The 24,540-nt window shown below is 44.4% G+C and overlaps 1 protein-coding gene across 3 annotated transcripts in view; it reads right to left on the bottom strand.

Annotated features, from left to right (window-relative positions):
• The window catches only part of SPEG (striated muscle enriched protein kinase), a 442,132-nt gene that overhangs the window by 101,377 nt on the left and 316,215 nt on the right, over positions 1 to 24,540 (bottom strand). For all 3 annotated transcript variants that reach the window (XM_089680603.1, XM_089680604.1, XM_089680605.1), the window contains 5 exons: positions 23,168 to 23,326; positions 6,977 to 7,166; positions 2,875 to 3,104; positions 414 to 533; positions 148 to 252 (listed from right to left, as the gene is read on the bottom strand). In XM_089680603.1, coding sequence (XP_089536729.1) covers positions 148 to 252; positions 414 to 533; positions 2,875 to 3,104; positions 6,977 to 7,166; positions 23,168 to 23,326 — 804 coding nt within the window. The remainder of the gene's footprint in view (positions 1 to 147; positions 253 to 413; positions 534 to 2,874; positions 3,105 to 6,976; positions 7,167 to 23,167; positions 23,327 to 24,540) is intronic.

Consider the following 24,540-nt stretch of genomic DNA (forward strand, 5'->3'; position numbering starts at 1 on the left):
CTGCAAGCAAGAAAGAAAACAGAGATGTACCAGAATGTACTTGATATGTCCATGGCTGGTGAGGATCAGTATGGGGTGACAGCCAGTAGTATAAACATGTTTTGTTTTTAGAAGCATGCAATTATGGGATACACTTGAGATTCAAACCTATAGCAGGATCCAGCCTTTTGGGGGGATTCCATCGCAGTTTGACTGTTTTTCCTGTCACAGATGCGATAATGGGGGGACCATCTGGAGGAGTTGGGACCACATCTGGAAAAAGAGAAGAAATAAATAGTAGGAAGTTCACTAAAGTTGTGCAGACTTGTTCCAAGGAGCATTGAAGCCATTGGATCAGGATGACAGACAAGAAAATAGCATTTCCATATTTGGCAGGTTTCTTGTAATAATATCTCAAGCATTATTTTTCTTACCTGTTACGTATAAGTGGGCATAACACGCAGCCTTGCCAACCTTGTTTGAGATGACACTCTTGTAGACACCAGCATGTGTGTGGCTAACAGATAGGAATACAAGACGATGGATGTCCTTATCTGAAGAGAAATAAAATGGTTTATCAAAATATAGGTAAAAGTAACGAGAAAATGGGGTGATCACGAAGTGTACAGGTTTTATGTTCGAATGTTCGAAAAGATCCACCAAACAATCTTTTATTTATCAGGAAACACATAGATATCTAAAACAAAGAGGAGAGGTTTGGTTCCACTCTAAAACTGGCAACTGTAGAGCCCAAACCTTACAGTACAATAACAGTTAACACCTTTCTTCCCTCTTCAAACTGAGATTGGCCAGGTCACAAAAAGATTCTCCAAGCTCCACTTGTTTGCACCCTCCACTTTCACATTTGGCACTTTTTGGGTGGGAGGGGGGAGCGGGTACCTGGTTCAGTTTGCTGCCCCCGCCTCCTTCGTTTGGAACACTTCAAAAGGCCCAGAAGACTACAGGAGCAATCATAAGACGCAGCACGACTCGCATATGCACAGTAGGAAACCAGCTGTGAAGCCACAAGGCTTCACTTCCGGTTTCCCCTACTGGCTATGCTGCCACCCAGATGCTAGTGAAGAACTAACCCGGGTGAGGATGGCATTGGTCCCCTGGACAGGTAATGTGTTCATTTTTTGAGGGGAGTCTGGAGCTCCGCTTTAAGGTGCAACTAAAGGCAAAACTTTTTTTTTAGTTTTGGTTAGAGTGGAGAGGGATTAAAACAACTGTCAGTTTTATTGCTGTCTATGCCTCCGTTAGGAAGATTCACCCTCTTTATTTGCACACCAAGCTACTCATTCACTCCCTTGTTATTATTGACTATTGCAACTCCCTTCTCATAGGCCTACCTCTCCGTTGGCTATCCCCTCTTCAGTCTATCATGTATGCTGCTGCCAGAATCACCTACTCTTCTAACCGCTCAATGTCTGCCACCCCTCTCTGCCAATCCCTCCACTGGCTTCCCATTGCCCAGAGAATTAAATGCAAAATACTAACAACAACATTCAAAGCTATTCACAACTCTGGCCTGAGCTACACCACCAATCTTGTCTCCAAACATCACTCAAACCATCCTCTCCACTCCTCTCATGATCTCCTGCTCTCAAGCTCTCTTGTCTCCTCCTCCTATGCTCATCTCCAGGACTTTGTCAGTACGTCTCCCATCCTCTGGAACTCTCTATCTCAATCTGCCCGGCTATCCCCTACTCTGGCTGCCATTAGGCGATCCCTGAAAACTCATCTCTTCAGGGAAGCCTATTGAGCCTCCAATTAAACATGTGTCGCTTCCATTAGCTCACCCCCCACAGTTATAACCTTTCGTACCACTTGCCCCACCCTATTAGATTGTAAGCTCTAATGAGCAGTGCCCTCTTAACCTCCTCGGCGGTCTGATTCTTTCCGATTTTTTGTGCTGAAAGCGGTACCATTATTTGCATGGAAATATGTCGTTTTTTATTGTAGGCTGTAATTTTTAGGAATAACTCACTGAAATCTGTCCGAACAAGAGTCTAGTAAACATCCCGGGTATGATAAAACTTGAAACACGAAATCATAAATTATAATTTAATAAATAATCATAAAAAATAATAATAATATAATAATAATAAATTTAATTCAATAATATAATCAAACCAAAAACACTGAAATGTGAAATAGAGCGCCAAGTTCGCACATCGCTGAGCAAAGTCGCAAAATTGTTTTCAGTGTCTGATGACGAATTTCCCCCACCAATCATTATCACTCAATTCTGCAAGCGGTTCTGATTTACTATTGCTGTTCTAAAACCGCTTTTGACGTAAAGGGACGCTTTTTGGACGCCATGGACTTTTCTAAGTTTCCAGGCAGAAAGAACAGTCAAAATGCAGGCAGGGCGCAGGACAAAGCAGTAGGGACAATATGTATGTGAAATGTATTGTCGCAGCAATGACAGCAAAAATGACATTTTTAAAAAATTTCAAATTTCCCGCCGGTTCCAGCGCCCGTACGTCCTGACGTCACAGGGACCGGAACACGGAAGCCGGATGCCGGCATCGGCCAGAGGAGATGGCCGGGGACGCTGCAGGGGACACATCGCGGGAGCGAAGGACAAGGTAAGTGCTGCAGGGACCCCCTGAGCAACGCCGCATGGTAAGCCCGAGTGTAGCTCGGGGTTACCGCTCTTGGTATTGAAATTTTACCCCGAGCTACACTCGGGAATACCGCTTAGGAGGTTAATCCTCGGTTTTTATTGTATTGTAACTGTACTGTCTCCCTTTATATTGTAATGCACTGAGCAAACTCTTGGCGCTAAAAAATCCTGTATAATAATAATAACAACATCTATTATCAGCTTCAGACTGCATATCAGAGTTCTGCACAATTTTATAACATTTCAACAGGAGAAATTCTCACATTGGGTCATTCTGCGGTCATCTGTGCTCTGGATCTTCTTTCCATTGTGGTACCAGGTGATGGTTGGATAGGGTAAGCCAGTTACTTGACATTCCAACTGAACCTCACGAGACTCCACCACATCGAGGTCCTGCAGTGGCCGCAGGAAATCTGGCATAAGCACTCCCTCCACCTCACTGTCCTGCACTTCGGGCTCTTCTGGGATGGAAGGCATCTTTTCAAGCTTGGATCTGAAGGGAGTTATGAAATTGTTATGAGAAAATATAAAGTACTGAGATGCACAAACTAAAATTGTCGTATCATACTATTTACTCTCACATTTCATAAATGGTTCATCTTATGTTTCCTCTAAGTGCCTGAATCCATTTTTTGCAAAGTGCTAAATAAACTTTACCTTCAGAGTTTATTCGGCTCAAGTCAACTTGATGTGAATGAAACAAAGCTTAACAAAACGGTGGCCAGGCTATAGAAACTGAAATATTTACATATTCTAAATAAGCAGCAAAGAAGTTCTCATTGAACTCTGTATCTGCAGGCACTATGGGAAAAAAATTTATCCTCAACGTCTTCAGCAGAAAGCACTTTAACTTTTATCTCAGGAGCTCAGCTCACTGTACTCCTCTCTGCCGGTAAGTGGCTTGCAAACCTGCCAGCCTTCTAATCTCTATTGTAAGCACAAAGCAGGTGAACAGGAAGAGGGGACAGCAGAGTGCTGAGACCTGGCTTGAATGACTACACTTGAATTGCAAGGATGAAATATTCCACAGCATCTCAAGCTACAGAGGTCATTGAGGGCCTATTTAAGGGCTAAATTCACCTTTAGGAACATATTACACCCACATGTAAGCAGATTACTATTAGCTAGTGAGGTACTGCCCTGTACATGAGGGCTGGGGTTAACTTAGTTCCTGAGTTTTTCATTTGGTGGGATCTTTGGGTCTGATCCACTGCTCCTATGGCTATAAAAAGGGACAGTGGTTCGGAACCTGAGAGCCCAGAGGGGGGACAACGACAAGAGGAGAGAGCCTCAGAAGAATTCTTGTTACTGGAAGCCAAAATGCCACTATAAGAGCTGAGTTTTCCCCCACGGCAGCCTCACCTTTGTCCCAGGGCAATGATGAAATGGCACGAAAGTGAAGGTACCCCTTATGTGTAAAGTAGAGTGATCCTGTTACAGGTGGCTAGCATAGCCCAAAAGTGCCAACCCTGGGGTAGGTCTCCCTTGTTACCCATGCTTGGCCCCCAACGAGGAAGGACACATGGAGGGAGTATCACCCGCCTATCCTACATGTATTTAGAGTGTAACATGTTTCTCAGCACCGGCCTCCCACCCCCAGAGAATCCTCCATGTGCCAACATGTGGAGGATCTGTGAATTAATAAACTACAAGTCCTGGCTAGCACCACGGCACACAGCTTGTAGTTTTCAATGGGCATTGAGTGCAGTAATCAGGGCACTCATATTCCACTGATACTTCCTCCAGCTTTTTAACCGAAAGCCTGTACAGAGCTACGAGCAGAAAGCTGCAGGAAGAGTGTGCAGGAGCCTGACATTGAACCTGCCATTCAATGATTGTGCATACAATGCTTTGCAGGCTCCTGAGATGAAAAATAATAAATACACATTATTTTCCTTAAAGGTGAACTTAGCATTTAAAAGTCATGTACTGCTCGTCCAAATAAATATGTAAATATTGAAATGTATATAACCTGGCTACAGTTCTATTTTAAGCAAAAATTTACTTAAAAAATAGAACATGAATCCTTAAAGCTAGACTAAAGGCAAATAGACTGTGCACTTTGCAAAGCGCAGTTGCATTCTGCAAGTGCAGTTGCTCCAGAACTTAGTAAATGAGGTAAAGCTTCACTTTGCAAAGAATACCCAATCACATGCAAGGAATATAAAAAAAAACAGCACTTTTTGCATGCACATTTATTTTATTTCAGGTACTTATAGAGCGCCATCAGTTTACTCAGCGCTTTACATATATATTGTACATTCACATCAGTCCCTAACCCTCAAGGGGCGTACAATCTAAGGTCCCTAACTCACATTCATATACAAGGGTCAATTTAGACAGGATCCAATTAACCTACCAGCATGTCTTTGGAGTGTGGGAGGAAACCGGAGTACCCGGAGGAAACCCACGCAGGCACAGGGAGAACATGCAAACTCCATGATTGTGACAATTATAAATAAACAGCGCAAACATAGACCTCTAAATATAATCAATCTATACAGTGCATAATAATACTAAATATATCATAAATAATATTAATACTGAGAGTCCATCATAATAATAAACACCAAAAGTTCGTGAATCACAAAAAATTTGTGTGAAGATAAGAAATCCAAAAAATTCTTCAGATGCAAAGAAAAACTTCCACTTTCCACCCGTGCAAACCAACATCAATTACACTCACCAGATTTTTGGTGAATGAAACGCCTTTTAGGGATTTAAAGGGATCCTAAGCCCTCTTTCGTATCCACTCTATAGGATTCCTCACCATCAGAATAGGCTCCACCATTCAACCAGGGAGAAAAAAATCTCAGATAGTGTGATATTGCGAATTGCTACTATTAATAAAATCAAATATTAAGGCCACTCACATTTCAACCACTTTAAAAAGGCACATTTATTGAAACAACCTCTTCCAGATGAAAAATGAGTGATATACAGCCTCCTCAGGAATCTCACATCACAGCTCCAGGGTACAGCAGAAGCTCCACAGAGAAAACCATGCACAGATCCCAAAAGATGGCCGCTGGAACGCACCGCTCAGCGTGCGCTCCACTCACCGGAAGTGACGTCAGACGTGCGGGGTATAGACCGGAAATGCGTCAACGCGTTTCGCCCCTCCCATCGGGCGTTCTCAAGGTCTTGTTGGTTTGCACGGGTGGAAGGTGGAAGTTTTTCTTTGCATCTGAAGAATTTTTTGGATTTCTTATCTTCACCCGTGCAAACCAACAAGACCTTGAGAACGCCCGATGGGAGGGGCGAAACGCGTTGACGCATTTCCGGTCTATACCCCGCACGTCTGACGTCACTTCCGGTGAGTGGAGCGCACGCTGAGCGGTGCGTTCCAGCGGCCATCTTTTGGGATCTGTGCATGGTTTTCTCTGTGGAGCTTCTGCTGTACCCTGGAGCTGTGATGTGAGATTCCTGAGGAGGCTGTATATCACTCATTTTTCATCTGGAAGAGGTTGTTTCAATAAATGTGCCTTTTTAAAGTGGTTGAAATGTGAGTGGCCTTAATATTTGATTTTATTAATAGTAGCAATTCGCAATATCACACTATCTGAGATTTTTTTCTCCCTGGTTGAATGGTGGAGCCTATTCTGATGGTGAGGAATCCTATAGAGTGGATACGAAAGAGGGCTTAGGATCCCTTTAAATCCCTAAAAGGCGTTTCATTCACCAAAAATCTGGTGAGTGTAATTGATGTTGGTTTGCACCGGTGGAAGGTGGAAGTTTTTCTTTGCATCTGAAGAATTTTTTGGATTTCTTATCTTCACACAAATTTTTTGTGATTCATGAACTTTTGGTGTTTATTATTATGATGGACTCTCAGTATTAATATTATTTATGATATATTTCGTATTATTATGCACTGTATAGATTGATTATATTTAGAGGTCTATGTTTGCGCTGTTTATTTATAATTGTCACATTTTGTGTGTTTTATCACATTGCACAGCAGCAGGGTAGATCCTGTATTAGTTTCTTTGGTGCAGGAAGAATTTTCAGTTTAAACTCCATGATTGGATGATGGATGTCAGCAGAGCTTCTGCTCATTTACTAAGCTCTGCAGCAACTGCACTTGCCGAGTGCAACTGCACTTTGCAAAGTGCACAGTCTATTTGCCTTTAGTAAATCAACCTTCATGTGCATTAGAAGTTGCAGCAAGTCAAAAGTGCAAAACTGAAGGGAAGGCAAGAAGTCAGCTTTACTCAGGTGTAATTACCATTCATACTTTCTGCATTTAATATGAATTGTAGCTATAGAATTTGAGGGTAGTTTTTGAGGGTTGTTTAAATAGTTTTTTTCCCATGTGGAGGCGGACTTTATTGGGGTGATGCAAAAAAATGAACTAGTTCTTACATGTGTGATGACGCGGAAAGTCTAGGTTCCTCTACATAGAGCTCTGCAGAACATTCCTCTACTCCATGCTGGTTGCGGGCAGTGATTGTATATTGACCTTCATCTTCACTGGATACATGGGTGATAAGAAGAGTATGGTGCCCCATCTCCTTCAGAATATGGACCGTCTCGCTCTCTTCCACTGGCTGACCTGTTAGTATGGAAAGGCAACGCTTAAAGTGATACTAAACCCTCATTTTATAAAGCCCTTTCACCAGCTGATGTAATCACTTTCCGAATAAGCAGCTTCTGTATCTTTTAATCCTTGTCTATGTTCCAGTTTAAGCTGGTTCCATGACTGCTGACTCAGGTTTCCTGTTTCAGGGTGGCTCCTTTCTCTTCCAGCATCCTATGGTGCCATTCTTGCATGCAGTCACCAGACTTGTGTATCCCTACACTGTGTGCATCAATAGATGCACACAACACGAAAGACTAGGTTGGCAAGGCATTCTGCTGCTCCTCCCTTCTCTTCCCTAGGGTTGCCACCCATCCAGGATTAACCAAGACAGTCCTGGTTTTGAATCATGTGTTTGGGTTTCACACCACCAGAAACCTGGACACCATAGGCATGCGCACAGGGTGTGCTGGATGTGCCTGGGCACACGCTAGCCACCCTGTGTGGAAAAGGCTGATGTAAAGGCTGATGTAAGGGGGCTTTGGGAACCCTGGTTTAAGTGGGAATGCTGGGAACTATAATGTAAGAGGGGACTTTAGTGTACAGAAACCCCCTTAGATCAGAGTTCTCTTTTACAACAGTGTCCACAGCATCCTTGCCTAAAAGTTTTTTTTGCCATGAGCCACTAAAGTTTTGGGGTTTGACTAGAAGAAAAGCTGGCAAGCCTACTCCTTCCTCTTCCCTTCCTCAAAGTAAGAGACTACACTGTTAGCTTTTTCCTGTGAAGACTGGAAGTTCAGAGAAGCAACACTGAGAGAGCAGGAGCTAGCAACACTGAAATTTGTAAACTGCAAGTGCTAGGGTAAGAATTTGTACATGCTTTGTATAAAAACGTATCAATATCATTAATATCATATCATACCATGAATACACGTGTCAGTCCCCACAATTTGACATTTTTAGACAATGTAGTCACTTTGGTTGTGCACCTAAGCACTACCAAAATAGGTTTTAAGACAGGAAGTATAACATATCTGTGTCCTTGAGTGGAATGTCCCCACTTGTTATCATAACTTTAAAGTATAACAAAAGGCAAAATGTTTTTTTACTTTTGGACGGAGTGGAGAGAGTTTAGACCCCATGACAAGTTTTGATTGCTGTCTGTGTCCCTGTTAGGGACATTCACCCTCTCTATTTGTCCTGTTTACCGTTATCATTGAAAGTGAAAGTAAAAGAAAATCCCAAATTTTGGGACAAATAATAGAGGGGAAATTTTCCAATGGGGATACTAGTTCTGATAACCTGGGGGTGCCCAAGGAATTCCTTTAATTTGCAGAGATTTTGGCTATTGGACAATGGGGACACAGAGGGCAAAAAAATAAACAGACATGGGTTATAACCCTCCCGTACTCTATTCAAAATGAAAAAAAAAATTGTCTATAGTTCTACTTTAATTAATAAGTGTTTTTCTCCGATTATCATTTTGTTTCTTAGACATTTTCCATTATATTTTTTTTTAATATAAACTGAACTGTAATTCAGAATTACTGCTTCTCAAAACGTCTGTCTTCATTGAGTAGCTTGGTTTGTGCACATGGCCTTTTTTTTGAGCACTACTATACTTAAAATACAAAGTTACTTAACCTCCTTGGCGGTATGATTCTTTCCGATTTTTTGTGCTGAAAGCGGTACCATTTTTTTGCATGGAAATATGTAGTTTTTTATTGTAGGCTGTAATTTTTAGGAATAACTCACTGAAATCTGTCCGAACAAGAGTCTATTAAACATTCCGGATATGATAAAATTTGAAACACGAAATCATAAATTATAATTTAATAAATAATCATAAAAAATAATAATATAATAATAATAAATTTAATTCAATAATATAATCAAACCAAAAACACTGAAATTTGAAATACAGAGGCAAATTCGCACATCGCTGAGCAAAGTTGAAAAATTGTTTTCAGTGTCTGATGAGGAATTTCCCCCACGAATCATTATCACTCAATTCTGCAAGTGGTTCTGATTTACTATCGCTGTTCTAAAACCGCTTTTGACGTAAAAGGCCGCTTTTTGGACGCCATGGACTTTTCTAAGTTTCCAGGCAGAAAGAACATTCAAAATGCAGGCAGGGCACAGGACAAAGCAGTAGGGACAAAATGTATGTGAAATGCATTGAAATAGCAATGACAGCAAAAATGAAATTTTTTAAAAAATTCAAATTTCCCGCCGGTTCCAGCGCCCGTACGTCCCGACGTCACAGGGACCGGAACACAGAAGCCGGATGCCTGCATCGGACGGAGGAGATGGCCGGGGACGCTGCAGGGGACACATCGCGGGAGCAAAGGACAAGGTAAGTGCTGCAGGGACCCCCGGAGAACGCCGCATGGTAAGCCCGAGTGTAGCTCGGGGTTACCGCTTTTGGTATAGAAATTTTACCCCGAGCTACACTCGGGAATACCGCTAAGGAGGTTAATGTGAATGAGCTAAATTTCAACAAATATTTCTTAAAAAGCACCAATGCTTGTAAACACTTTGAAATATTTAGCAATTTAGATACCATGGCAGTGCAGGCCGTGGCTTTATCTTAGCTGCACCTTAAGATAAAATATTGTAAATAAATGGAAGTCGTAGTTTAGTTGTGTGGACATCTCCAACTTTTTATGATTTGGTTTTTAGCGTAATGAAGTAGGATCTGATTTCCAAGCTCTCTCTGTTGGTCCTGCTTCTTCTGTTACAGCCAAGTCTCATCTTTGTACACTTCCCACATATTTGTATGGAGGATCTACTAGGGGATCATGACACCATAAAACTAGGGCACTCTTGATGGGAATATGCAGAGAATGCACTGCACTTCAGAAAGGGAAACCTGAACATTAACTGACAGCAAAGTCCTGGCCATCAAGGCCTTGGCAGGGTTGAGGTTGACCTCTTTGCCAGATTTACGGGAAGCAGTAAAGTCAAAGCTGAGAATCACACACTGCCTATAGCCACTTAAATTACAAAACAATTACAGGATATGTAATGCTACCTTCTTGAGGGCCACTGAATTTGTTTTGGTCCCCCTAAGCTCTGCTTGGCCAGGCAACACGCATTTTATACACTAGCACACTTGTAGTCAGTAAACAGTCATTGAGCTGGTTTTTAGTTGTTTTTATTTAGGGGTTAACACCTTGGATGGGGTCTAGGGGTATATGGGATGCCCAAGGAACTGTAACTTGAGGACAAACTTCTTAGCAACCTGTACACTATACAAAAAGATGTGGATCCAGAAAATAGCAAATAGAGCACTGTCTCTTTTTAGAGAGCTCTAAGACCCTTGGTGTACCTCCTCAGACCCCAGATGAATCCTCCCTTTTCACTCGGGGTATCCCTGGGTAAGGGATTCCAAGATCTAACAATGAAGTAGCCCCGGATGAGAACTAGTTGGGTATTGCATCTGATGGCCCTCTCCCTTTATCTGGCCCAGGGGGTGTAGGAGTACTTACACTGTCCTGTCCTGTCAGTGTGGTGGGTTGGTAGCTGCTTTCAGGCCTTTTGCTGGGCTGGCTCCTTCCCTGCTGCTCAGGGTATCCTCCCTAAGAGACGGTGGAACAGTGATGATCCTCCTGTCTAGCAACTAACCTTGAGGTAGGCTCCCCTCCCTGGGCCCCCCTCCCAGGCTCCCCACTCCAGCACCTTCCATCAGTCCATTTTGCACCCGACTCCCCATGCTGCTCAAGCTCTTCCACAGTTAAGGGTTGTCCTTGATCACCATACCTGGCCTCCTGCCTGGGGATTGGCAAAGTTCCCTTAAACTTGCAGCTTTAGACTTCCTCCCCTCCTCCGCCCCTCTTCCAGAAAGTTCTCTGAGTTTCTGGAAGGGTGGGAGGACTCCAGAAGCCCTGGCCAGTAGAGCCTCCCAGTCTGTCCTGATGTGAACTCCTGCCTCACTCCCAGGCTGACTCATCCCAGGCTGCTATCCAGCCTCTGTTTAACAACAATCCTACCTACCTAAGCTAAAGTGCACTACAGATATATAATAAAAGACTTTGGTTTCTATGCAGGTTTTACAGTCTTCAGGTTTAGTAAATCAACCCCAATCAGCTTCCAGGTTTTATTGTCAAAGCTTAATTGAACAAGCTGAAGTTAGAAGCTGATTGACTACTATGCACCGCTGCACCAGATTTTACACTCTCCAGTTTTAGTAAATCAACCCCTATCTATTACTCACAGGTCCTCCAAAGTGTTTTAGGGCACCTACTAATGCCACCACAGGGAACATTTCTTTTCACTAAGCTCTGATCTTTGTATCTCTATTTCCAGAGCTATCTATCCTCTATATCTTCCATACTTCCCACTAAGGGGTGAGGAAACACCAAAGCCCTAAATGTCCCTCCCACAAACAGGGTCTGTCTATTCCTAAAATGTCCCCATTGGAGGGCTTCCTAATGGCACAGAAAAAGCTATTTTTAGCCTTCCTTCATCCCCAGATTGGCCAACAAAATCTCACAAGAACTCAAAACTAGACACAGGCTCTCCCAATATGGTGCCAAGGTCCCATACTAGAGGACGCATACAGTGGATATAAAAAGTCTACACACCCCTGTTAAAATGTCAGGTTTCTGTGATGTCAAAAAATGAGAAAAAGATAAATAATTTTAGAACTTTTTCCACCTTTAATGTGACCTATAAACCGTACAACTCAGTTGAACAACACACTGAAATCTTTTAGGTGGAGGGAAGTAAAAATAAAAAACAAATAATATGGTTGCAAAAGTGTGCACACCCTTAAACTAATACTTTGTTGACGCACCTTTTGATTTTATGACAGCACCCAGTCTTGTTGGGTATGAGTCTATCAGCATGGCACATCTTGACTTGGCAATATTTGCCCGCTCTTCCTTGCAAAAACACCCCAAATCTGTCAGATTGCAAAGGCATCTCCTGTGCACAGCCCTCTTCAGATCACCCCACAGATTTTCGATCGGATTCAGGTATGGGCTCTGGTTGGGCCATTCCAAACCTTTCATCTTCTTCTGGTGAAGCCATTCCTTTGTTGATTTGGATGTATGCTTTGGGTCGTTGTCCTGCTGAAAGATGAAGTTCCTCTTCATATTCAGCTTTCTAGCAGAAGCCTGAAGGTTTTGTGCCAATATTGACTGGTATTTGGAACTGTTCATAGTTCCCTCTACCTTGACTAAGGCCCCAGTTCCAGCTGAAGAAAAACAGCCCCAAAGCATGATGCTGCCACCACCATGCTTCACTATGAATATGGTGTTCTTTTGGTGATGTGCAGTGTTGTTTTTGTGCCAAACATATCTTTTGGAATTATGGCCAAAAGGTTCAACCTTGGTTTCCTCAGACCATAACACATTTTCCCACATGCTTTTGGAAGACTTCAGAGGTGTTTTTTGCAAAATTTAGCCAGGCTTGGATGTTTTTCTTTGTAAGAAAAGGCCCAGACATATGAAGTATATGGAAGATTGTTGTCACATGTACCACACAGCCAGTACTTGCCAGATTTTCCTGCCGCTCCTTTAATGTTGCTGCAGGAGTCTTGGCAGCCTCCCAGATCAGATTTCTTCTCGTCTTTTCATCAATTTTGGAGGGACGTCCAGTTCTTGGTGATGTCACTGTTGCACCATGTTTTCTCCACTTGATGATGACTGTTTTCACTGTGTTCCATGGTATATCTAATGCCTTGGAAATTCTTTTGTACCCTTCTCCTGACTGAGTCCTTTTAACAATGAGATCCCTCTGATGCTTTGGAAGCTCTCTGCGGGCCATGGCATTTGCTGTAGGATGCGTCTAAAAAATGTCAGGAAAGACCTACTAGAACAGCTGAACTTTATTTGGGGTTAATCAGAGGCACTTTAAATGAAGGCAGGTGCGTACTGACTCCTATTTAACATAATTTTTAATGTGATTGCTTAATTCTGAACATAGCTACAGATGAAACTCGAAAAATTAGAATATCGTGCAAAAGTTCATTTATTTCAGTAATGCAACTTAAAAGGTGAAACTAATATATGAGATAGACTCATTACATGCAAAGCAAGATAGTTCAAGCCGTGATTTGTCATCATTGTGATGATTATGGCTTACAGCTCATGAAAACCCCAAATCCACAATCTCAGAAAATGAGAATATTGTGAAAAGGTGCAATATTCTCGGCTCAAAGTGTTCCACTCTAATCAGATAATTAAGCCATAACACCTGCAAAGAGTTCCTGAGCCTTTAAATGGTCTCTCAGTCTGGTTCAGTAGGAATCACAATCATGGGAAAGACTGCTGACCTGACAGTTGTGCAGAAAACCATCATTGACACCCTCCATAAGGAGGGAAAGCCTCAAAAGGTAATTGCAAAAGAAGTTGGATGTTTCCAAAGTGCTGTATCAAAGCACATTAATAGAAAGTTATGTGGAAGGGAAAAGTGTGGAAGAAAAAGGTGCACAAGCAGCAGGGATGACCGCAGCCTGGAGAGGATTGTCAGGAAAAGGCCATTCAAAAGTGTTGGGGACTTTCACAAGGAGTGGACTGAGGCTGGAGTCAGTGCATCAAGAGCCACCACATACACACGGATCCTGGACATGGGCTTCAAATGTATTCCTCTTGTCAAGCCGCTCCGGAACAACAAACAACGTCAGAAGCGTCTTACCTGGGCTATAGAAAAACAGACCTGGTCTGTTGCTCAGTGGTCCAAAGTCCTCTTTTCTGATGAGAGCAACGTTTGCATCTCATTTGGGAACCAAGGACCCAGAGTATGGAGGAAGAATGGAGAGGCCCAAAGCCCCCGAGTATGGAGGAAGAATGGAGAGGCACAAGGACCCCGAGTATGGAGGAAAAATGGAGAGGCACAAGGGCCCCGAGTATGGAGGAAGAATGGAGAGGCACACACTGCAAGATGCTTGAAGTCCAGTGTGAAGTTTCCACAGTCTGTGTTGATTTGGGGAGCCATGTCATCTGCTGGTGTTGGTCCACTGTGCTTCATTAAGTCCAGGGTCAACCCAGCCGTCTACCAGGAGATTTTGGAGCACTTCATGCTTCCTTCCACAGACAAGCTTTATGGGGATGCTGACTTCATTTTCCAGCAGGACTTGGCACCTGCCCACACTGCCAAAAGCACCAAAACCTGGTTCAATGACCGTGGGATTACTGTGCTTGATTGGCCAGCAAACTCGCCTGACCTGAACCCCATAGAGAATCTATGGGGCATTGCCAAGAGAAAGATGAGAGATATGAGACCGAACAATGCAAAAGAGCTTAAGGCCGCTATTGAAGCATCCTGGTCTTCCATAACACCTCAGCAGTGCCACAGGCTGATAGCTTCCATGCCACGCCGCATTGAGGCAGTAATTGCTGAAAAAGGGGCCCAAACCAAGTACTGAGTACATATGCATGCTTCTACTTTTCAGAGGTCCGATATTGTTCAATGTACAATCCTTGTTTTATTGATTGCATGTAATATTCTCATTTTCTGAGATTGTGGATTTGGGGTTTTCATGAGCTGTAAGCCATAATCATCACAATTATGACAAATCACGGCCTGAACTATCTTGCTTTGCATGTAATGAGTCTATCTCATATATTAGTTTCACCTTTTAAGTTGCATTACTGAAATAAATGATATAATGCACGATATTCTAATTTTTCGTGTTTCACCTGTACATCCCCAGTTATAAGAAGGTGTGCACACTTATACAACCACATTATTTTAGTTTTTTTATGTTTACCCCCCCCCCTAAAATAATTCAGTTTGTTTTTCAATTGAGTTGTACAATTTATAGGTCACATTAAAGGTGGGAAATGATTTATCTTTGTCTCATTTTTTTAACAGGAGTGTGAAGACTTTTATATCCACTGTAAGTCCAATGCTAGGCTGCTTGTAGTGCTAGAGCAGGGGTGTAGAACTCAATTTAATTGCGGGCTGAATCAGCATTATTGTTGCCCTCAAAGGACCCGCTACAGTATATCTGTAAGGCAATAGACTGTGCAATTTGCAAAGTGCAGTTGCATTCTGCAAGAGCAGTTGCCCCAGGGTTTAGTAAATGAGGGGAAGATCTGCTGACTTCCATCATCCAATCATGTGCAAGCAAAAATTGCAGTATTTTTTTTTTCCTTGTACAATTGGGTATTCTTTGCAAAGTGAAGCTTTACCTCATTTACTAAGCTCTGGAGCAACTGCCCAGTCTATTTGCCTTAAGTAAATCAACCCCTGGATGTTCAGAGCCCCCTACCCCACTTACATTAAAGTCAAGAGTCCCCCACCCTCCCTTACATCCCAATTCACCCTCTTTGCCTTGTGCTGCTGCCGGGAAGAAGCTGGGGGTGGAGCTGGCATGCAGAAAGAACAGGGTCTGGAGGAGGACCAGAGGAGCGCTGGAGTCAGCTGCAAGAGTCTCCTGAATACCAAGACCAAGGAAGGCAGAGACAATAGGGGTGCTGCGGCTGCAAAGAGAAGTGCAGGATCTGTAGGAGGAGTTCTGTCTTCCTCTGTGCTGCCGACTGCAAAGACGGAGGGGGGGGGGGAGAGACACAGAGCATTTGTAGAGGTGCGAGAGCCACATGAAATGGCTTGATGGGGGCCTTGTGTCTGACACTCTGGAAGGAAAGAGGAAAGTGGCTTAGCAATCGCAGGGTCACTGCATCTCTGACCTGCACAGCTGAAACAACAGAGTGACACCATCCTTCATTGGGTAGCAGAGGCTACCACCATCCACTGCATCTCTGACCTGCACAGCTGAAACAACAGAGTGACACCATCCTTCATTGGGTAGCAGAGGGTACCACCATCCACTGCATCTCTGACCTGCACAGCTGAAACAACAAAGTGACACCATCCTTCATTGGGTAGCAGAGGCTACCACCATCCACTGCATCTCTGACCTGCACAGCTGAAACAACAGAGTGACACCATCCTTCATTGGGTAGCAGAGGGTACCACCATCCACTGCATCTCTGACCTGCACAGCTGAAACAACAGAGTGACACCATCCTTCATTGGGTAGCAGAGGCTCCCACCATCCACTGCATCTCTGACCTGCACAGCTGAAACAACAGAGTGACACCATCCTTCATTGGGTAGCAGAGGCTACCACCATCCACTGCATCTCTGACCTGCACAGCTGAAACAACAGAGTGACACCATCCTTCATTGGGTAGCAGAGGCTCCCACCATCCACCTGCCTATGAATACTGTAGCACTTCTCACCCTTGGTCACTGAACACAGATCGCTCTTCAGAGACCAAAGCAATTGTGAACAAGCCCTTAAGCCGTACACACGTTGAGAATATTGTATTTTTTTTTTTTTGCATGCTAGTCTCATATTGAAAGTGAAGAGCTTACTAAAGGTATGAAAATTCCTCTACGACAGAATAAAAATTAGAAAGAGATGTAATGTATTGTATTGTGTTTGTATCATATTTTCGGACAGTGCGCCCTCTTTACCTTGTCTGCCAGGAAGAAGCTGAGGATGGAGCTGGGAAGCAAAAAGGGCAGGGTCTGGAGGAGGACCAGAGGAAGGCTGGAGTCAGCTGTAGGAGTTTGCTGAATTCCAAGACCAAGGAAGGAAGAGGCAAGGTGAGGCTGGAGATGAGGGGGTGCTGCGGCTAAACAAAAAGCACAGGATTTGTAGGAGGAGTTCTGTCCTCCTCTCTGCTGCAGACTGTTGAGAAAAGGATAGGGCGGAGAAAAGGGGGTGCCACTGCTGCAGGAGAGATGTGAGGGCCACATGAAATGGCCTAACAGGCTGTATTCGGCCTGAGGGCCTTGTGTTTGACACACGTGTGCTAGAGTAATTAACAGTCATGCTACCACTCTGTTCACTGTGGAAGGAAAGAGGAAAGAGATTTAATGATCACAGGATCACTGCATCTCTGACCTGCACAACTGAAACAACAGAGTGACACCATCCTTCATTGGGTTGCAGAGGCTACCACCATCCGCCTGCCTATGAAAACTGTAGCGCTTCTCACCCCTAGTCACTGTAGGATGATCCCCAAGAGAAATGGCAGGCTAGCATTTTACTATCTCAGAGTGGGTCCTTGACTTATTGTGGGTGCAAACAAACAGTTGGCACCAGTCACAGTATACCCAAAAATAGCAAAATATCCCAGGCCTTTTAGACCCCATTCACACTTCCAAATGGGACCTTTAGCGATTAGATGCGGGAAATCCAGCGGGGGTTGCCAGCAATTAGCTGTGGGCAGAAGCCCCACTGACAGCAATGAAAGGCTGACATTTCCCGCAGCTATTGCAGACGCTCAGATATAGTTGCTCATCCCACATGGAAGAAAAGAAGAAAAATATATTTGAAATATATTTTAAAAATATTCTTCCCAAATATATTGCCATATATTTGAAATACTACAATTTTGGCCGTATTCAATATATGTCAATAAATATATATATATATACTGCATGTTGAAATGCGTTTTTATTACAAAATATATGAAAAATATTTTTAAAAATACATTTCAAATATACTGTAGGTCTTTAAAAATACAAATCTACATTTTTGGAATGCATATATGTTACAATTACTTTTTTATATATTAAAAAAAATCTGAAGAATATATTTAAAAAAAATATATTTTTTTAAATATTGGATGCAATAATTTTTGATAAAAGCTGTGTACTAACGATCAGATTATTATACGATCACTTTCAAAGAGATATTTTTCATACGATTTTCTGATCGTGTGTATTAGACTTAAGGCAGATAAATATTCCTCACTCAATGGGGTTGATTTACTATAGACAAATAGACTGTGCACTTTGCAAGTGCAGTTGCTCTAGAGCAGTGGTTCTCAACCTTTCTAATGCCGCGACCCCTTAATACAGTTCCTCATGTTGTGGTGACCCCCAACCACAAAATTATTTTCGTTGCTACTTCATAACTGTAATTTTGCAGTGGGAGGACTAGCGCCCCATCACTGATGTCAGTGGGATGAATAGTGTCCCATCATTGGTATCAGTGGGATGAATAGTGTCCCATCATTGGTGTCAGTGGGAGGAATAGTGTCCCATCGTTGGTATCAGTGGGAGGAATGGTGCCCCATCATTGGTGTCAGTGGGAGGAATAGTGTCCCATCATTGGTGTCAGTGGGAGGAATAGTGCCCCATCATTGGTGTCAGTGGGAGGAATAGTGCCCCATCATTGGCATTAGTGGGAGGAATAGTGTCCCATCATTGGTGTCAGTGGGGGGAATAGTGCCCCATCATTGGTGTCAGTGGGAGGAATAGTGCCCCATCATTGGTGTCAGTGGGAGGAATAGTGCTCCATCATTGGGGTCAGTGGGAGGAATAGTGCCCCATCATTGGTGTCAGTGGGGGGAATAGTGCCCCATCATTGGTGTCAGTGGGAGGAATAGTACCCCATCATTGGTGTCAGTGGGAGGAATAGTGCCCCATCATTGGTGTCAGTGGGAGGAATAGTGCCCCATCATTGGTATCAGTGGGAGGAATAGTGCCCCATCATTGGTGTCAGTGGGAGGAATAGTGCTCCATCATTGGTGTCAGTGGGAGGAATAGTGCCCCATCGTGGGTGTCAGTGGGAGGAATAGTGCCCCATCGTGGGTGTCAGTGGGAGGAATAGTGCCCCATCGTGGGTGTCAGTGGGAGGAATAGTGCCCCATCGTGGGTGTCAGTGGGAGGAATAGTGCCCCATTGTGGGTGTCAGTGGGAGGAATAGTGCCCCATTGCGGGTGTCAGTGGGAGGAATAGTGCCCCATTGTGGGTGTCAGTGGGAGGAATAGTGCCCCATTGTGGGTGTCATTGGGAGGAATAGTGCCTCATCATTGGTGTCAGTGGGAGGAATAGTGCCCCATCATTGGTGTCAGTGGGAGGAATAGTGCCCCATCATTGGTATCAGTGGGAGGAATAGTGCTCCATCATTGGTATCAGTGGGAGGAATAGTGCCCCATCATTGGTGTCAGTGGGAGGAATAGTGCCCCATCATTGGTATCAGTGGGAGGAATAGTGCCCCATCATTGGTGTCAGTGGGAGGAATAGTGCCCCATTGTGGGTGTCAGTGGGAGGAATAGTGCCCCATTGTGGGTGTCAGTGGGAGGAATAGTGCCCCATTGTGGGTGTCAGTGGGAGGAATAGTGCCCCATTGTGGGTGTCATTGGGAGGAATAGTGCCCCATTGTGGGTGTCATTGGGAGGAATAGTGCCCCATCATTGGTGTCAGTGGGAGGAATAGTGTCCCATCATTGGTGTCAGTGGGGGGAATAGTGCCCCATCATTGGTATCAGTGGGAGGAATAATGCCCCATCATTGGTATCAGTGGGAGGAATAGTGCCCCATCATTGGTGTCAGTGGGAGGAATAGTGCCCCATCATTGATGTCAGTGTGGTGGAGGGGGGAATAGTGCCCCATCATTGGGGTCAGGGGGGGGAATAGTGACCCATCATTGGTGTCAGTGGGGGGGGGGGATAGTGACCCATCATTGGTGTCAATGGGGGGGGGGGGGAATAGTGTCCCATCGTTGGTGTCGGTGGGGGGAGGAATAGTGCCCCATTCTTGGTGTCAGTGGGGGGAGGAATAGTGCCCCATCGTTGGTGTCAGTGGGGGGAGGAATAGTGCCCCATCGTTGGTGTCAGTGGGGGGAGGAATAGTGCCCCATCGTTGGTGTCAGTGGGGGGAGGAATAGTGCCTCATCGTTGGTATTAGTGACACAAATGATGGGGCACTATCCCTTCCACTGACACCAATGATACTTACCTTGCTGACCCCTGCTCCAGCCTGGGCTCGCTCTCTCCCTCTCCCATCTACAGCCTGCATACCTGGCTGCAGCAGCAAAATTTGCACTTACCTGTCAGCTGTCTTCCTTCTCTGGCCTCTCTCTTCACTCGCTCCTGCAGCTCCCTCGATCTTCTTTGATCTCCGCGCGCTGCCGCTCTGCTCCTCCTCTCCAAGCTCCACCTCCTCGCCGGTGATTGGCCGCCTGTGTGCCTCTCCTGAGCTACAGTTCCGGTGGCCAATCAGCGGCGAGGAGGCGGAGCTGTTGAGTGATCCCGGAGGTGTGGCCAGGTTACAGGGGCAGCATATCATCCCGCCCACAGATCGCCTGAGACAGGAGCGGTGTCTCGGTTCCTAAGACCATCGGAAATATGTGTTTTCCGATGGTCTTAGGCGACCCCTGTGAAATGGTCGTTCGACCCCCAAAGGGGTCGCGACCCCCAGGTTGAGAACCGCTGCTCTAGAGCTTAGTAAATGAGGTAAAGCTTCCCTTTGCCAAGAATACCCAATCACATGCAAGGAAAATAATAAAACTACATATTTGCTTGCACATGATTGGATGAGGGAAGTCAGTAGAGCTTCTGCTCATTTACTAAGCTCCAGAACAATTGCACATGCAGAGTGCACAGTCTATTTGCCTTTAGTAAATCAACCCCAATATATTGTTGCTTCCTGCACTAACTACTTGAGAAATCTTAACAGCAGTAGGCAGAAATAATCAATGTCCTGAATTCAGGAGTAACCTAGTAAGCACAGAACATATAAACAAAGCTCAGGCTGGTTACAGTCTAGCTGCAAACAAGACTAAATTTAGCTAGGGACACTCCAGCTTAAAGTGTATTTCCAATTTTGCAGCCAAATTGGGATAACACCTACTTTATATTTGTTACATGTTCTCATTCACATAGCACCTAGCACCGAAAAATAAAAAAATGCTGCTTACACTTTACGTTTTCATTTTTCTCATTTTTGAGAACTTCAGAACTGATGTTTTCCTCTTCCAGGCAAGAAGGGTTGGGGAGTTCGTATACTTAAAGTGTTACTAAACCCACAACAGTAAAATCAGTCTGTATGTGCAGTAAAGCATGCTTGTTATACTCACTGTGGAACCTAAGGGGTCAATCCTCTGCATTGTGTAAAAAGGCTGTTTGATCCTGTCTTCTCTGATCCTCCCCTTCTTCCACAATCCCCAATCTGTCTGCTCATGGAACAGTCTTGGGGCAAGCTGCACATGCTCAGTTTGATGTGTATTGCTGGAAGTTTTTTTTTTTCTTGGGAGAGTGCATGTGATTAGCACAGGGCCAATCAGCGCTGTCCAGACAGAGGGTCAGGGGTTATGCAGCCTCATAGGACAATCAGGGAAGAATGAAAACTCATCCTACAAGCTTTAACCAGTGTTCTGCCAGACACTGATAGAAGTCACAAGACTGCTCTAGCTGCTAATGAGAAAAGGTATTTAGCAGTTTATATTTACTAAAATAATTGCATTTCCATGTTCTGTGTACTGTGGGAGACCAGATACAGTGAATGCAGGGTCCGGGGAGACCAGATATAGTGAATGCAGGGTCCTGGGAGACCAGATACAGTGAATGCAGGGTCCGGGGAGAGCAGATATAGTGAATGCAGGGTCCTGGGAGACCAGATACAGTGAATGCAGGGTCCGGGGAGACCAGATATAGTCTATGCAGGGTCCGGGGAGACCAGATATGTCCAGGGAGACCAGATATAGTGAATGCATGGTCCTGGGGTTAGTAACGCTTTAACCCTGTCAATACTGTGCTTGCAGATCTCATCATCAGTTGTAAACTAAACTTGATCGCTGTCTGTCCAGCAAAAAAAGTTAAAGAATAATTCCAGCTATGGGTATTTTATACAATTACATTAGGGCAGCTTGTATATATCACACTTAGTTGATTCCCCTGAAAGTTGGAAATCACTGAAATAGATTTGCTTCTGGGTCCCACACCGAGTGGCCACAGGTGTATACAATCAAGCACCTAGGCACTGCTTCTACAAACATTTGTGAAAGAATGGGTCGCTCTCAGGAGCTCAGTAAATATTCCAGGGTCAACTGTTAGTGGGATTATAACAAAGTAGAAGCAACTGGGAACAACAGCAACTCGGCCACCAAGTGGTAGGCCACGTCACATGACAGAGCGGGGTTCAGCGCATGCTGAAGCGCACAGTGCGCAGAAGTCTCCAACTGTCTGCAGAGTCAATAGCTAAAGACCTCCAAACTTCGTGTGGCCTTCAGATTAGCACAACAACAGTGCGTAGAGAGCTTCATGGAATGGGTTTCCATGGCTGAAAAGCTGCATCCAAGCCTTACATCACCAAGTGCAATGCAAAGCGTTGGATACAGTGGTGTAAAGCACGCCACCACTGGACTCTAGAGCAGTGGAGATGTGTTCTTTGGGGTGATGAATCACACTGCTCTGTCTGGAAATCCGATGGATGTGTCTGGGTTTGGCAGTTGCCAGGAGAACAGTACTTGCCTAACCGCATTGTGCCAAGTGTAAACTTTGGTGGAGGGGGGATTATAGTGTGGGGTTGTTTTTCAGGGGTTGGGTTTGGCCCCCTAGTTCCAGTGAAGGGAACTCTTAAGGCATCAGCCTACCAAGACATTTTGGACAATTTCATGCTCCCAACTTTGTGGGAACAGTTTGGGGATGGCCCCTTCCTGTTCCAACATGGCTGTACACCAGTGCACAAAGCAAGGTCCATAAAGACATGGGGAAGCCAGTTTGGGGTGGAGGAACTTGACTGGCCTGCACAGAGTTCGGACCTGAACCCGATAGAACACCTTTTGGATTAATTCGAGCGGAGACTGCAAGCCATGCCTTCTCGTCTGACATCAGTGCCTGACCTCACAAATGTGCTTCTGGAAGAATGGTCCAACCTTCCCATAGACACCCTCCTAAACCTTGTGGACGGCCTTCCCAGGAGAGTTGAAGCTGTTATAGCTGCAAAGGGCGGGGCCAACTCAATATTGAACCCTACAGACTAAGACTGGGATGCCATTAAAGTTCATGTGCATGTAAAGGCAGGCGGCCCAATACTTTTGGCAATATAGTATAGCTGGGTTTTCTCAAATTTGATTGCAAAAGTGGAAATATGGAAAAATCTAATAAAGACATCTTGCAAAGTTTAAAAATATTCAGGTGCATTGAAATCAAACTATATAGTTGGTTAGTAGCTTATATTATAACATTGGTTAGCAGCTTATATAATACAGGGTTTTACTGTGGCAATTCAGTGATATAAAGCTGGAATATCATTATCATTGAAGGTACCGAGGAGAACACTAACCGAAGTGGGTCCATGTGACAACAGGGGGTGGCGTGCCACTGATTTTACTGTCCAGTCGGGCAGTGCGACCCTCCACCACATCCCGGTCTTGCATCTTCCTGGTGAACAGGGGAGCCAGCGAGGGGTGAACAGTCAGTACAGCGCTGCACGTCAGCTCATCTGCGATGAATACAAGATGCAGGGAGGAAGAGCAAAGATGCACAGATATGAGTTCTACCAAGAAAGCTGAATAATCTATGTATATAAGAGTAGCAGAAATATAATATGTAAGTTTGGGTTGTTTGATTGAATGAAAATGATGCCAATAGTTAAAGCATCAATCCACCCAAATCTGATATTTCAAGCTCAGTTGACCCACCCAAAGGCTATCTATGCCTCTTGGGGTCTCCAGTTTTAAGATCTAGTCTGCCATTGGCTCCATTCCCAACCAGCTTGCAGTTTTATTCCCTCTGCAATCACAGGGGTGTTCCGCAATGTTGTGTTCAGGGGCGGACTGACAACTCATGGGGCCCCCGGGCAATAGGGGATCACGGGGCCCCTGTGTCTTTGCCCACACTTAAAAAAAGCCCATGAAAAAGGTATCAGGGGCATCTCATGGGGCCCCCTACTGACCCCCGGCCCTCGGGCAGTGCCCGAGTGCTCGAATGGTCAGTCCGCCCCTGGTTGTGTTCTTTGTGCTGCAATTCACATTCCATAATTATATTGAAGGAGAAACCCAAGAAGTGAGTATGAGAGGTAGCCATAGCCAAAGCCATTCAAATCACAGAGCTTAGTGTAATGTGTTCCTGCTATGGTGCTACTGGAAGTGGTAATGTAGAGATGGACCACCTTGTAGGGGTATTGGCCTGGGTGCAATCCATGAAAACTCTGCAGTAGGCAGTAGGTGCACTCAACGGGACTTACAGCAGGAGGAATTTTACAAGGTAGTGTACTCAATGTCAATGTTCTGGCAGGGCACAGCCCGCCTTTCCTGCTGTAAGTCCTATTGAGTGCACCTACTGCATGCTGCATATTCTACGTACTACTGAAAGTGCATTGTGTTGTGCTGTATGTTATATACAACATACTCCAAACCATTCTATTCTGTACACTTTGCTATCTAGAACATACTCCTGGTGAGCTCTGTGCAGTGTGCTTTATATAACATACGTTGGGTCATTTCACTTTGTAACCGGCACTATAATTGACATAGTTTGAGAAATCCTACACTGCACATTATGCCATTTGTGATATACTGTGGTCATCCCACTTTGTACATTGTGCTGTATGTGACATAGTCTGGGTCATCCCACTTTGTACATTGTGCTGTATGTGACATAGTCTGGGTCATCCCACTTTGTACATTGTGCTATATGTGACATAGTCTGGGTCAT

Source organism: Staurois parvus, unplaced genomic scaffold (assembly GCF_062004578.1).
Source record: "Staurois parvus isolate SC_StPar_1 unplaced genomic scaffold, SC_StPar_1.0 ptg000246l, whole genome shotgun sequence".
NCBI lineage: Eukaryota > Metazoa > Chordata > Amphibia > Anura > Ranidae > Staurois > Staurois parvus.